We start from the raw sequence: 15,223 nt of genomic DNA, 5'->3' as shown, positions 1-15,223 counted from the left end.
CATTAACGAAAGTACAGATACGACGGCGGTTTAATGGTTAATTAATTAACGCTTCTTGTCGTAAACTTTTCCGTCCGGGGAGATTACATCTCGCAGTTCTGATTGTGTTCCCACGAGAAGAAAAGGGGTTGAATGATACTGTCGACGTCGATGGCGCTCTTATCTGCTAGAACGACGAGGCGCGTATTCATTCAGATATATATATAGCTTATATTTTGTACGCGCGTATCTTCGCAATCTCGACGAGGATGAGGATTAATCGGGAGAAATACCCAACAATCGTACGCTATTATTCCGTTGACCGAGATTCTTTTTCCCGCATGCGAATAAGAGAACGACGGACGTGATGACGATCAGGATGAAAAGAAGCCGGAGAGAGAATGAGAGAAAAGCGGAGGCAGAGAGCGGGTAGAACAATATAATGAAACGAGTTCCTGGCTCTTGGCGTCCAGGCACGCGCATATCGAAAAGATACGGCGAAAGTAAAAAAAAAGGAAAAAAAAAAGGAAATGAAAGAATCAGACTTTGTGATAGTTATATAGAGCGCGTGTCTCTATAGAACGTTCCCCGACACAGAATGATGTATGACTGCGCTCGTAGGTGGCGACGAACGGAAGAGATCGTCGGATCGTTAGATAAGATATTCTGACGATGCTAGATTGCGCCGGTAAATGCTCGCACTATTTCTAGACAGAAGCCAGGCTCGTAGTTTATATCCACGAATTACGAGTTTCTATCTTGCAGCACGGTCACACTTATCGGGTGCAGGAAACGCGCACATGGTGTCTCTAAAGCCCAGAATTTAATGCTCGATCGAATGGGATCTTTGCGAGATTTCAGCATGTGTTGTGTTGTTGTTGTATTTTCTTAAATGAATAATAAGGTTTGTAAAATGAAATTATAATCTTTATAAGAATTTAACTATTTTCTTGCTAAGAAAAAAAGTTAAATGTATTACAAAGGAGAGATTCGATATTATTTTTTTTATTAATAAATAAAAGTTGCGTTATTGCGACGGCAACAATAAAGAATTTGTTACTTTTAATTATAATGTAACACTTATACTAATTATAATGTGATACAATGAACTGTGTTATTTTTTTCTCTGAATTTTTTATAAAACAGACTGATACTAAAGTACTTTAAGCGAAATTGCTATTTTGTCAAACAGAATTAACTCGTTTTTACGATTATTTTTGGAATTTTTTATCTTATACATTGTTCTGTACTTCAATGTGAATGGACTGTATTGTTACGGCAACAAATTATCGTTTATATAGATAATTGGATTTAGTTAAAACTTTTAACGCTTTGTATGTATATATATGCATTGATCACAATTTACAATCTCAATTCAAGTTAAAAAGTTGATTTTGTTTTTTAAACTGTACGGAAAAGAACAGTCATTCTCTAAGGGAACTCGTTCGATTTTCGATATAGAATAGATAACTCGATAGCCGCAAAATTAATTGTGCATAAACCGCATTTTTGGCTTTCCATGCTTAACCAAGTATTGATTTGTGGTTATTATTATTATTATCATTATTACACAATATATATATATATATATATATATATATATGATAAGAATGTATCATATATATATATATATATATATATATATATATATATATATATATATATATATGATACATTCTTATCATATATATATATATGATAAGAATTCATATGAGTACTTCAAAGCGATATAATGACGTAATTATATAATCATTTTATCAAAAGACCTTGTTTCTCTATAAGAATTCAAAGGACATCGAAATGTAATCTTTGCAGATTTTGTGAGATATTATTTTAGATATAATTTTAGATTAATCGCGATGAGAACTAATATTGATTGCTATTGTATCTTTCTTATATAAAATATTGAGAATAATAAGAGTAAAAAAGAGAAAAGAGAGAGAGAGAGAGAGAAAAGGATACATCTATGCTAAAAAATAAAGTTAATATAATTTTCCTCATATTTTTAAAAATCTCTAACTTTAATCTATATTTTTAAAAATCTGAATTTTAATTTATAATATGAGATTCTTAAGTTAATATTATTTTCAACTTTCTTCATATTTAAAGTATGATCAATACAGCGAGTTACACATATATAAGTATGTCGTATAATCAAATGTAGGTCATATCTGGATACGTCTTTATACCATGTTATATTCGACGAGAGAAAGAGTGCTAGAGAGAAATTACAGGACGTAGATAAAAATCCTGATGATACCAAGTCGCATTGCTTCGCCGTTTACTTACTCAGCTCACGCTATATCAAGAAGAAAACTACCGTTATTTCTTCCTCTGGGATTGCTTGTATTTGTTTTCTTAGTCGGTCGATCGGTTAGCAATTCGATAACAAACTTCGCTAGCGGAGGGTTCTTATTCCTTTTCCTACTTTTGTCTCCCTCTTTTTTGCAATATTATATTTTTCGCAATAATAAGCGTACTAAGAAAACTAAATTTAAGAAAATCGCGATATGAACGAAGGAATTTAAAAATCAGAACTTTACATTAATATATATTTACATTATATCTAAAGTATCACATAGCATATGTATAAAGATAATCATACGCAGTGTGTGTATAAATGTAATCGAAAATATTTTATATAATTTATACCGTTACATCAATAATCAATTATCAAAAAAATTAATTTCCAAAAAATTTAATTCAGTTACAAAACTTTATAGTAACGTGAAATTTGCGATTCTCTTTGTTTGGGCAAAAATAAAACTGTTATATTAAATCATTTTTTATGTAATATTATATTGCACAATAATACGTTACAAAATTGCACGATTTCGAAAGAGTGTCCTATTTAAAAGATATATATTCTCATCGTTGGGGTGAACAGTTTAATGACATAAACGAGACAATTACAGCGTTTATTCCGCTTAATGTGTGAGTGATTTTTTTATGTCAATTGAAAACACAATTGCCGCAACAGACGCGAGCGCGCTTGAAATTTTAAATCACGAATGCGATTATAACAGAATTACTGGGCAGAATCAAGATTCTATAAAATTCAATTTTAACAACGGATATTGAATGTACGTTTTTATTTTCCCTCAGATAATATCGCGCGTAATCTGTTTTTTAGATTTTAATTTAACCTTGCATTGCTAATTTATTAATTAAGCGATCGAGTATTTCTATATGCGCTTAAAATTTTTATGTAAACGCAAATCCAATGTTAAATAATGATCGAAATCACTCGATGCTGCCACATATATTGGCAAAAATAAAATTAAAATCTACTACTCTGGACGAAGCTCTTGTTCTACGATCAAATTTTAGTAACTTTATTTATAAACGTATTTTACTTCATGATGCAAGAGTAGAGAAACTTGAGATTTTTGGCAACGCTTCGCATTACTACAGTACGATATTTATTTTTCCATTTTTCGCTCCTTTTGCTGGCACTTTTCCCCGACCATTCAACTTGCAGCGACCACACTTTGTACACATACACGAAAATCCATGTTTCTAGAAAAAGTAGTCACATTACGTATGTCTTATGACGCGCTATATAATCCTGAAAAAAACAAGACTGTGGGCAATAATTCTAAAACTATAAAATCACAGACATACAGATGCAGCATATTGATCTGTAGGATACCAATTAAAATGTAAGTCTTCTTATTTATAGAATGGATTTAGATGAATATGTATAAGCATTCTCGCAAGTTATAATGCATAAATTATATAATTAAGATTATATGGTACGTTTAACTGAAATATACAGTGTGACAATTTTCCACCCAGACTTTCCTCATAAAATCCAACAATTAAATAATTTTTAAAACTCTTTATTTGTTATTCAAAATATTCCCCTTCCGCATCTATACACTTTTGACAGCGACTCAATAGCGATTCAAATGAGTGGTACATGTCCTTGACCGGTACTGCCTTTTGTCGCGTCGCCGCAGCTTTGATGGTATCTACATCCTTGAAAAAACAACCCTTAAGTACTAATTTCAGTTTCGGGAACAGAAAGAAGTCACACGGTGCCAAATCCGGCGAATACGACGGTTGGTCAAGCAGATCTGATTTTTCGCTAGAAATTGGCGTACAATGATGGCATTGTGAGATGGTGCGTTGTCGTGCAACAAGCACCAACTTTCCGGATCTTTGTATTCTGGCCGAACACGTCGAATTCTTGCAACCAAACGCCGTAGAACTTCAAGGTAGAATGTTCCCGTTACTGTTTGGCCACTTGGAAGAAACTCGTGATGCATCAGACCCTTGCTATCGTAGAAGGCGATCAGCATTACTTTGATTTTTGATGGTATTTGACGTGTTTTTTGGACTTTCGGTTCTCCGGATGACTTCCAGGTACTTTGGCGCTTTGTTTCGGGATCATATTGAAAGCACCATGTCTCGTCTCCAGTTATTATAGATTTTGTGAAGTTGGGATTGTTTACAGCGAAGCTAATCATTTCTTTTGAATAGATAACACGTTGTTCCATTATAATTTTCCGACACAATTTTTTTTGGACTGTCACGTGAAATGTCATAACTCAGCCATCTTACATGGCACAGCGTTGAAACTTCGCTTGACGTATAGAAGACATTCTCACCTTTCTAACGATATATAGTTCCGACAAATAGCGCCACGCGTTTAGGCAGGAGATTTAAAGTCTGGGTGGAAAATTGTCACACTGTGTACAGTCTAAAATCTTTATGATATAATGACCTTTTAGTCTACATTTAAGATGAACGTATTTAATATATCTAATGTTACAATAAATTATGATAATATTAATATTCTAATATTATTATAATATTATAATATTATAATAAATAATATTATATTAAAAATATCAATCCTAATATTTATCTTATCTTATAATAATATCTTACAATATTTTGCAATATCTGAAATATATTAAATATGGATAATTTTCTAATCATCGCGATAATATGCTGAATAATAGCATGATCGCGAAACTATAGCAGAATGGGCGGAAACGTTTTTATAGAAAAATAAATGACTGCACATTTCTCTCTTCAGTGCATTTTCCTTTATATGTTCGAGAAGGATTTTTCTGAAGCTTACCGAGTATTTATACCTATCTTACGGATCAATGTATCCTGGATCCTGCTGCTGTACACAGATACGCGGTAACAATGAGCTATCGGTCGCATGCGAGCCAAATTCCAGCGACGCGAGCGTTTTTACGGAAATTAGACGTCTGCCCTTCGGGCTGGAACTGGCTTTTGTTCGCTCAGCGCTTTTCTGCTGGAGCAGCGATTTTGCGAACGCAAAAGCTTTCGGACACATTTGACCGTCCACGAATATACACTAGATATCTGCAGCGTCGAACGCCGCGTCGCGCCGCGCCACATCATGATCGCGGATCAGCTGGCGCGACAAAGTAGTAGAACCAGATATGCGGTCGGGCTTCGTTGCGTCCGGCCGGACAGACCGCCGGCTCTGAATGCCGACTATTCCGGATCGAATAGATCTGGCCGGTCGGCCGCGATCGTATCGGCCTACCACCAGGTATGAGCCTCATTGGGAACTATCGGATCGAAGGGTCGATTTTCGGTGACCGCGGTCCAACGCAACGCAGATATCCGATGGATATTCTTGGATACTCAATACATGTGTCCTCGATAGAGTTTTTTCAATATTTATTCTCGTATCGCTTTTATTCGCTACTTGATGATGCTATATTTTATACCGAATCGTTATAAATAAATTACGTCATTTTTTATTTACAGGAGATAAAAATTCGTAGAAATGCATCCAGTATATTTATACTTGTTTTTAAATCTTTTTTTTTTACACAAACGACAAAAGGAGAAATCAATATTCCGAAAATATTTAAGGAACGTTTGTACGCGACAATTAATAATAAAACAATAAGAACGACAAGTTAAATGCGGCTCACTATATATTAGGTATATATAAATTAGACAATCGTTATAAAGAAAATCACATCTTCCACTCTAAATGTATTAACGTCTTGAATATTGCAAGACAATTGGATATCCAAGCGGATATCCAAGAATAACCACCGGATATCTGTGCCATATCTGGGAGGGGAAGCGACCCTTAGCGACCACTGGCTGTCCCTCGAAAGTGGAAACAGGCAGAGTACTATGCTGAGAGAAGTGCCGACCGGAAGACACCGTGATATGACCGGCGCGATGTTTCGAATGGAAATGGATATTGATTTTCGTGTCTTGCGCGCGGCGACGGAAACGAGCTCTCTAGGAAAAGGCAGATGTTGTCTTCGGGGCTCTTTGTCTCGAGCAAAACGGAAACGATGAAGGCACAAGTTAAGGCAAGTTAAAGCAACAGGCTGGTCGATGCTCGTCAAGTTTTGCGGATTCTTCGCAACTCGGTTAAGGAGATTTTTCGGTCGCGATTTAAGCGATCTTTTGTTTCTGCCAAAAGAAGAGGCCGCGTAGAAAATTTTTCTGCTTTTTATCGTATCCGTCGCGCTTATTTACTACGACAACTGTTTTTTGAAGAGTACTTTGCGTGATAAAACGATCTCAGTGCAAACGTATAGGTACATTTAAAACAAATTGTGTTCATGTTATCTTAAACATAAAATGTCACTTTTTAAAAGAGAGATGATGGAATTTTTTGCAATTTTTTTAAAGAATAACTATGATATTTTATGGTAATTTGTTAGATTGTATCGCTTATGCATATCTGTGTATTAAATGTATAAAGAAGAATATAAACTTTGATTGCTTTTCTTAAATCTAATCATAATTGGCCACATAAAAGAACTATACATCAATATATAAAAATAAAGTTCTCATATATCCATAAGTTTTTATACAGTTTTTAGACACAAACTTATATTAACTTTCTTTATAAAATCATAAAAAATACTACGAAAATAATACTACGATAGAATAAAGATTTTAAATTAATCTCACTATCTTTAATAATTTGATTTCTTCATATGAGAACAGAATTGGAATTTATTTAAATATTTGTTCTTCCATCCAACAATTCAATTATTTCTTCCGTATACAAAATTAATTAAAATAAGATACGCTTTTAGTATTTCTATTTTAATTAATGAGATGAAGTCAACCTATTAAGAGTACAGGATAAATAAGACAATGCATTATGTTTTCTTTAATAATATAAAGGGGAATTAATTATTATATTAATTATTATACAAATTAAATAAAATCACAAAAATATGCTCATTTAGATATTAAATAAAATCACAAAAATATAATCATTTAGATATTTAAAAATTCATTAAAAATGACAGTTAAATATCTCATTATCGAAAAATATTGTTCCACTTCAAAAAGAGTCGTAATTAAGTCTCATTTGAGCTTACACGTTGGCAGAAGTTTTATAGTGTTTTCATAAAAAAGGATCGAATCTTCATCACATTTCGATTGGAATTTGTATGCAATCACCGAACATTTACACCTATTCAATGATGATTTGCGTAATTTAAGTTTCTACGTAATCGCACGCTTTGCTCCAGCCAATTCAATCATCTTTCAACTATCTCTTGGCTGCAATTCAGTTTGTCTCTGTAAAAAGAAAAAAAGGAAATTTTACATTACACAGAAGTCTTTTCTTTTACAATCCTCGTACATATTTTAAAATGCTCGCTGCTTTCGGAAATTAAAAACAAAATAGAGATTTATTTTGGTAGATTCTAACAAATACTAGCAACGAATGCATGCTTTTGCGTACGGGATGATTCCCCGATCTCTTTTTCGGCAACAGACAATCAATCTCGCTAGTTGCGCACATTGTGGCATTTATTATGCATTTATTCCTCGTCTCGAAGGAGAATTGCACTGGCATCGCGCGCGAAGGATACTCGCTGAAACTCGAAGAAAATCCGGGACGAGGAATTGAAGGAATTCGCAGGAGCGTAATGTGTACGCTTAAGCGAAAACTTAAATTACGCTCGAGTCGTTATTGAATAGATGCAAGCGTCCGGTAACGACGGCATATAAAATCGAATCGGAGCGTGAGGACTGCTGCTACTTTCGGTTGTTACGCCGAAATCGCTCGTCTTCGATCCGCGCCAATTTCTTCGACTTTAAACACCGCGGCGAAGGGATGCCAGCCATCGAAACGTAGTCAGTTTGATGGACGAAAATTCGAACGATCGCGAAAATCGTCGATCCCTGGCGTTTCGTTCGATCGACTCTAACTTGCTCTCGCTTCTTGTTTCTCTTTCTCTCTGCTCGTCCTTCTGCGCTTCCTTCGAATCCCCTTTTGGCTTCTTACGCCACGATTTCCAGCTCCAATTTCGCATCGACGAAGCTCGATCCTCGATGCTCTGGAAGCTCCTCTCCTCTCTCTCCTTCTCTCTCAATCTGCAGTCGATTTTCTCGTGCATCGACCCAATTTCCCAGGCCGGTACGGGCAATTTAACACACGAGTCTTCCCTCCACTTCGCCATGCCAGATTGGTGAAAGACCACTTTTTCAGTGCCTATCGTGGGATAAGGGTCAGAACCGATTTTTAAGAGCGCCGTAGAGAGCGAGTCCTGCGGACGTTACAGTAATTGAGGGAGTAGCGAAACGAACCTCTCGTAAAAAATTCTTTTCCGACGAGTTTTAGACATTTAAAAAGTTTTACAAGGTGAGATTATTGCAACGTATGTAATTTCAAGCGAAATGAATTAAATAAATTTAATTTATGTAGTTATATATAATCTCGTAAATGTAAAATTCAAAATAAAATACAAAATAGGCGCAAAAATATTATTTTACGGCTCTTCTAAATAAATATATATCTTCTTTAAAGAGAAAAAAATTTTTGTCAAAATTTTTTTATCTTTGGTACGTGTCGCTTCTTTTATATTTTCATTTATTTCAATACACGCTAGATGCGAAATATTTTAAAATATATTTCCGCATCTAGCGCGATATTCAATAGTATTCAAAAAAACGAAGAGGACGCTTCTACTGATATATATCTTTTAATACCTGTAACGCGTGAAACATTTTTACGATATTTCGGGTACGTGACTTAATTTAAGGTAATCGATCGAGGCGTAAACTGTTTTTCTGCGAATACGATCGCGTAAACTTCACACGCGTGCAATCTCAGTGACACTCGTATGGCGCATATATATTTGCGAAGTGAGGCAGTCCCGTTCCACTCTGGCTGGCCCATCGAGCGAATTACCATATTCCGTTGTCCGCCTGGACGCTACACGTTCTCGTGGGGGGTTCCAGATTCCGCTCCTCTCTACTTAATAAGCAGAGAGCCTTTACTGTCGCTCGCGTGCAACGCAGTCTCCGCACTTGAATCCGGTTATCTTTTATTGCGGATTCCACCCCCGCGCAACCCCCTCGCACCTACCCTCCATTCGCTCGATTCTCATCCGTAGTCGCTCAACGCGTCCGAGTCTATTTTTACTCGCTTGTTGGTGAAGTCAGATTTTTATTCCACGAGTTCTTTCCGCGCTGTCGTGTCGCTCGTTAACGTTGACATTCGTGACGACGTTACATTAGCATGGATATTATTCATGTGACAACCGATGGGTTTTGCGGAGAGGCATGTACAACGCGGGGTTAAAAGGCGGAATGACGCAAGTATCGCGGCGGCGGCGTCGCATTTACTTTGTAAACGTGCGTTTGGTGTTAGCGAGCTTCGCCCGGATAAGAACGGTGAACTTTGTTGTGAATACTCGCGCAATATCGATCCGTACGGAATGAAATGTACGAATTAATAGATCCCCGGTATTTGTTCAGAGAACATTGGTGAGTCCATTACGTAAGAGGAGTTAGTTTTCTGAATAGAATTAGCATAATCCGCTTCTCTCTAAACACTCTGCGGGAATCTCCGACCGAGTTGCATTTAGTGTCTTAACGAGTTAAAGCTGGGATATTCATTTTATGTTTCGGAACTTTGTCGCACATCGAGATGAACGGAATCTTCTTATGTTCAATTAAAGAGCACAAAATAAACGCATTTTCCCGAAGCTTATTTTGTCGCTTTATTTATATATTTCCTTTCATCAATAAGGCTTGTCGTGTAAATTATTAAAGTCTTTATATTTTTTATTTAATGTAAAAGAGAATGTGTCGAGTTGGAACATCTTGATGTAAGAAATTCTCGAGGCGTATTTGAGTAATCGTTTACGACACTGAGAAAGAAAGGACTTTAGTGGAATGGATAAAGTATCATGAAAAATGAAGGATCCAGTTGTAAGAGAGATGGAGAGCACAAGAAGGGAAGACTTTAAATCGGACAAACCAATGTTGTTGATGATTCACGTCCCACAGCCCTCTCCGCAGCCTCTGTGACATAGAGAAAGAACGAGTGGATCGAGGTAAAGCGAGGAACGTTTTATTCTCACGCAATCGGGCGACTCATTGATCGTTGAGCCGAATATATTAAAAATCAGAAAAATTCTAGAAAAATGTCGAAAGAGTGATATTTTTCTCACATTTATATGAAACATTCAAAATAACACAAATCTGGCGATAATTATTTTTGTAAAATGATTTAAAAAGCTGAAATATATTTAATGTTTAAGAACAATAGGGAAAAAAATATTATTCCACTTTTATCAAAATAATTATCTCACCAAAACTATATACGTGAAATTGAAGCAACAAGAGGAGAATACACACGGTGGAAGAAAAATGTAACCACAAAAGAGAAGGGCTTTGCTGTGTGTAAAAGAGCTGTCGCTAAAAAGCGTTACGCGAAACGAGCTGAAGCAACACCTGCAAGCCGTGAAATATTACGACTATTTATTTGGTTCTTTTTAAGAATATATCCTCGACCAATAAATATATCCAAAGTCTTGCCAAGACTTTCCTTAGGTCTTTCTGCAATATTAATTTACTTTTTCAAGATTCTGAATTATACCGTTTCTTCTTCTCATGCCCTCAAAGTATCAATGCAACAAATGACTAAAAATATATTATTTTATTTATACGTGAATCACTTTCTTTCCTAGTATAAAGATTAAACAAGACTTTCTTCTTCTTGATAGAATCAGATAGTTCATGCCATTTATTGATAATTTGTAGAGCCCTTAGAACTCTATTGTCTGTGAACTTTGTGTGCAGATAAAGACTTATAAAACTACCATTACTATCAGAAGCCGTAGATGTCTGATACAGAACAGTATTGGATGAAGTTAGTAAGATATATATTATATATCGATTCCACATATATTATTTCTAACACAATTATTTATCGATGAGACTAAGCTCATTTTAGACGACCTAAAATCTCTAATAAAACTCGAGGCAAAATTCAATTAAGAATTTTACATGCTATTTAAAATGAATTTGTCACAAGAGATATATATTTTATTCATTTCATTTAACATTAATTTATATATATAATCAGGACGATTATAAAATATGCTTAAATTTATCTAATATTTTTCCAACAAAAACAAAATAAATAATAATAATAAAATTATATTTAAATATCTTTTACGAAAAAAGGTAATCCTACAGCGAATACAAACTCTCATGTTGTGCTAAATCTCATGATTGCGTGACGAGACAAAGTTAGAATACTACATACATATATATTTGTAATATCTTCCACGTATTTGATATATAAAAGTTTTTACTGATGCAATTTATAATCTTGTTTCCAGGGTGAGGGGGCATGTTGGTGTGTCGGCGGTTGCTGCTGATCGCAGCCGCGATTGCGGCCTCGATCGAGGCTGGCTCGGCTAGTTACCACTCTCTCGGTATCTCGTCGTCGGATTACTCCGGATACCCGAGCGGATACGCGGTCTATTCCGGCGCGACGTCACCCGAGTCCTCGTCGTCGTCGAGCTCGTCGACGTCCAGCCCGACGTCGGAGCCCGCTGGCAGCAACGGCGAGTCGCTCTGCCGACCGTCCGAGTTCCAATGCGGCACCAGCGGACATTGCGTCGCGCAGGACAAGTACTGCGACGGCGAGAATGACTGCGACGACAAGTCCGACGAGCCGAGATACTGCACTCGTGAGTATCGAATCCGCGGGCGAACGGAGATAAGTTTTAAACGAGGCGAGTTTTCCTCGGAGAGAATCGATATATGTCGAGATCTGCCGAAGATAATAATGAATGGCTACTTCCAAGCGATCATTTTCCTTCCTGAAAACAAAATTTAGTATTTTATTGCGATTCGATTCTCGCATTAAATTCGAATTTATACCCTGTTACTGTTGAATGATCGAAGTAATCGAAATCCAAAGTGAATTTCATATCATCAGCTTTACATCTTTAAGGATAAAAACAACTGTTTTTAAATTTTACGTCGGAATATCTCTATCGGATATAATAAATTATTATCGAATGAACAATTAAATATGTAGAAACGCATAATATAAGTAAAAAGCATTATCGTAAAAACCGATGCACGTGTCTATAAAATTAAGCAGAAAAATAATTATTATAAACGAGCAAGCGAATACATATTTACTCCATATATTCATAATATTACGAATTACTGCATATATATTAAACCAGGAAAGTTTTCGCTCATCCGAGCGGATAATGTTTCGAGCCAGTAATTATTTAACTGCATTATCATTTTAGCTCCATTCGTGTAAAAATCAAAACTATATCGCGTTATAAAATTTTATTAATGGAATATATGTTATTAGTCCCATTAGTGTTCGTTTCGATATGTGGCTTTTGTTATAACATGTACCGTCAAATAATTTTTATTCAATAATTTATAACGAGATAAATAAATTAACCACTTGTTATTGATATAATACTAATTACCACTGCATATGAAATTTAATCGATTCGCGAGGTTCAAATATAATTATGTTATACAAATATCACATTTTCGTTGTAAATTTTTAATTTCAATAATATATGCATGATACGTCTCAATAGAACGATAATGGTATTTGTTATAGCATCCATTCGTGATCCAATTCCTTCGTGGAATTTCAAATTATACATTAAAATATACAGCTAATTATGAAGAATAATTATTTACACTTAGAAACGCACAGCAGTTATAAAATAAGAAAATAAGCAAAGTATAGAAAGATTTTGATTAATTAATACTTGAATGTGTTTGCGCTGGTGTATTTCGAGCCGTTATTAATTTCTTAAGTACATATTGCTGAAAATAAATCTGATTGACGAACTTTAAGTGAAAAATATATATTTAAAAGTAGCAATGTATATTTTTGTGTAATTAACGTGTATATAAATCTCTGGCTGTGTGCGTACAGATTACATTCCGCAAGAGAGATTTATTTCAAGAGTTGATATACCTTTTTACAAAATAATATTTTATCATGCGCCGCGTTTTTATAATCTGGAATAATTACACTCCAGGATTTATTTTTCGCGCATAATAATTGCGTAATAAAAACATTTCAGCTTGCTACTCTGTACGACCTGATATACAAATCGTGAAAGTAGTTAGAGGAGTTAATATTTTGCTGCAAATAATATTTCGTCTCACCATATATATTAAGCGCCATTATACGACATGCTATATTGATATTCTCCACGATATATCTTTTCCACACGATTATAGCGAGAACATTTTCACTTGTATCGGACATTATATATTTTGATGTACGAAGCATCTCTCTCGTGCGCGTAGTTGAAATTTTCTCGGATATTATTACACGCTTCGTTATTAATCCAGGACGAAGAATTATACGCTGTTTATATGCACATATTTGCACGTATAATTATTGCATATCAAAAACATTCCAGCTTGCAATCGGACGTTGTACGGTGACGTCGGTCGGACCTACAGAGTGGAGATACGCCGACCAAGGGAGGATCGACTGCCATTCCTGTGTCATCTCAACTTTACTGCCGCCGGATCCGATCTCGGGGATCTAGTCCAGGTCGGACATAGAAATGATGTAGTTGTAGAAAATAATGCTGACTGGGGTGGTGGCCCCGCGACCGGCGTGGGAGTCTGTTATGGAGCAGACAGCCGGGCCGCGCCGCCGCGCCGCGTCGGAGCCCGGATAATAATTTATATCCTTGGCTTTTACGATTCTTATCGCGTTTATTGGCGAAATTAAATCAGGCTCTCGCGCGCGCTGAGTAAACATTCCACCATCATGGAATACGCTTACTCTACAAATCCTTGATCTCATGAATCAAAGTTACCGAGTGCATTTTTGATTCCGATTGATATTGACACATCGATTATTATATCTCCCCGCAATAATAGAATCGATATTTATGTTGTTAGCGGAATACAGTGAGGAGTCTAGGGCAACTTTTATTTATCGCGATAAATCAATCCGGAGATGACAGAAGTGTAAAAAAGATCAATCCGGATGACAGAAGTGTAAAGAAGACGTGAGAATGTCCGAAACTGCGCTAAAATCGTTCAGATCTTTTTCTGCTGAATTATAGAAAATATTAAATACAATATTACAAAATTATAATGCATTAAATTATAAAACAAAATTATAATGCATTAAATTATAAAGCAAAATTGAGTTAGTATATATGCTATGCAAAAATAACATACAACTTTTATATTATAGAAAATTTACAGAAATTAATATAATAGTCCTTTAATGTATTTTTTTTACATTACGACAATAATATAATTATTTTTAAATTGCTGAAATATTTTGTTCACATTTTATTTTATTTTTGCTACAATTTAAATTTTAACATTACGAGATAATTAACGAAATATTTTTTCTATTATAACCACGCAAAAAGTCAATGACTTTTCAACTTGTGGTTCCAACTTTTGATATCTGTAATTTTATTTCTGCAACAAAAACCGTTAGCCAGTTGCGGAACGCGGATATTCGCCTACTCATAACTTTTAGAATAATGCCCTCGTGTTACAGTTAACTTTTGATACCTTCACGGTTGGCCGCTTTCTATCTTTTACGTCGGAAGGATGTCCAGATGGTTTTATGACTATTCGCGAGGAAGGTCGTCCTGCGACAGGAGGACAATGGTGCGGCAGCGCGTGGGGCTACACCGTCTATTACAGCGAAACTCCTTCCATCAATCTGACTTTATATTTACTACGTTTATCAGAACAGGTAAGAAATTGCGTTAGCTCACGGGAATGCGCGTTCTGATTTTGCACAATTTCGCTGCAACAATATGAAACTTGCGCGAGATTCTTTTATCGAAATTATGCTCCAGATCGAAAAATTGTAATTTGGATAAAATAATATCTGTGAAGTTACTTTTTATTTTCGAAAAAATTGTAAGAGAGGTACATCATTTGTTTTCTCGCTATCGAATTTTGAAATTTATTAGAATAAATT

At 35.4% G+C, this 15,223-nt stretch overlaps 1 protein-coding gene and 1 long non-coding RNA gene across 3 annotated transcripts in view; one reads left to right on the top strand and one right to left on the bottom strand.

Annotated features, from left to right (window-relative positions):
• The window catches only part of LOC145961436 (uncharacterized), a 73,015-nt gene that overhangs the window by 50,464 nt on the left and 7,328 nt on the right, over nucleotides 1–15,223 (top strand). For both annotated transcript variants that reach the window (XM_083081599.1, XM_083081600.1), the window contains 3 exons: nucleotides 11,598–11,951; nucleotides 13,680–13,816; nucleotides 14,792–14,992. In XM_083081599.1, coding sequence (XP_082937725.1) covers nucleotides 11,609–11,951; nucleotides 13,680–13,816; nucleotides 14,792–14,992 — 681 coding nt within the window. In that variant the 5' untranslated portion in view covers nucleotides 11,598–11,608. The remainder of the gene's footprint in view (nucleotides 1–11,597; nucleotides 11,952–13,679; nucleotides 13,817–14,791; nucleotides 14,993–15,223) is intronic.
• Nucleotides 11,361–15,129, bottom strand: LOC145961437 (uncharacterized). Its single transcript, XR_014435639.1, has 3 exons — nucleotides 14,806–15,129; nucleotides 13,420–13,807; nucleotides 11,361–12,083 (listed from the first exon to the last, which is right to left on the bottom strand). It is a non-coding gene; the product is annotated as an uncharacterized LOC145961437 (long non-coding RNA).

Source organism: Camponotus vicinus, unplaced genomic scaffold (assembly GCF_025532165.1).
Source record: "Camponotus vicinus isolate PSW18456_S1 unplaced genomic scaffold, iyCamVici1.0 SCAF_11, whole genome shotgun sequence".
In the NCBI taxonomy this organism is placed as follows: domain Eukaryota; kingdom Metazoa; phylum Arthropoda; class Insecta; order Hymenoptera; family Formicidae; genus Camponotus; species Camponotus vicinus.
This window is presented reverse-complemented; position numbering and strand designations above follow the sequence as displayed.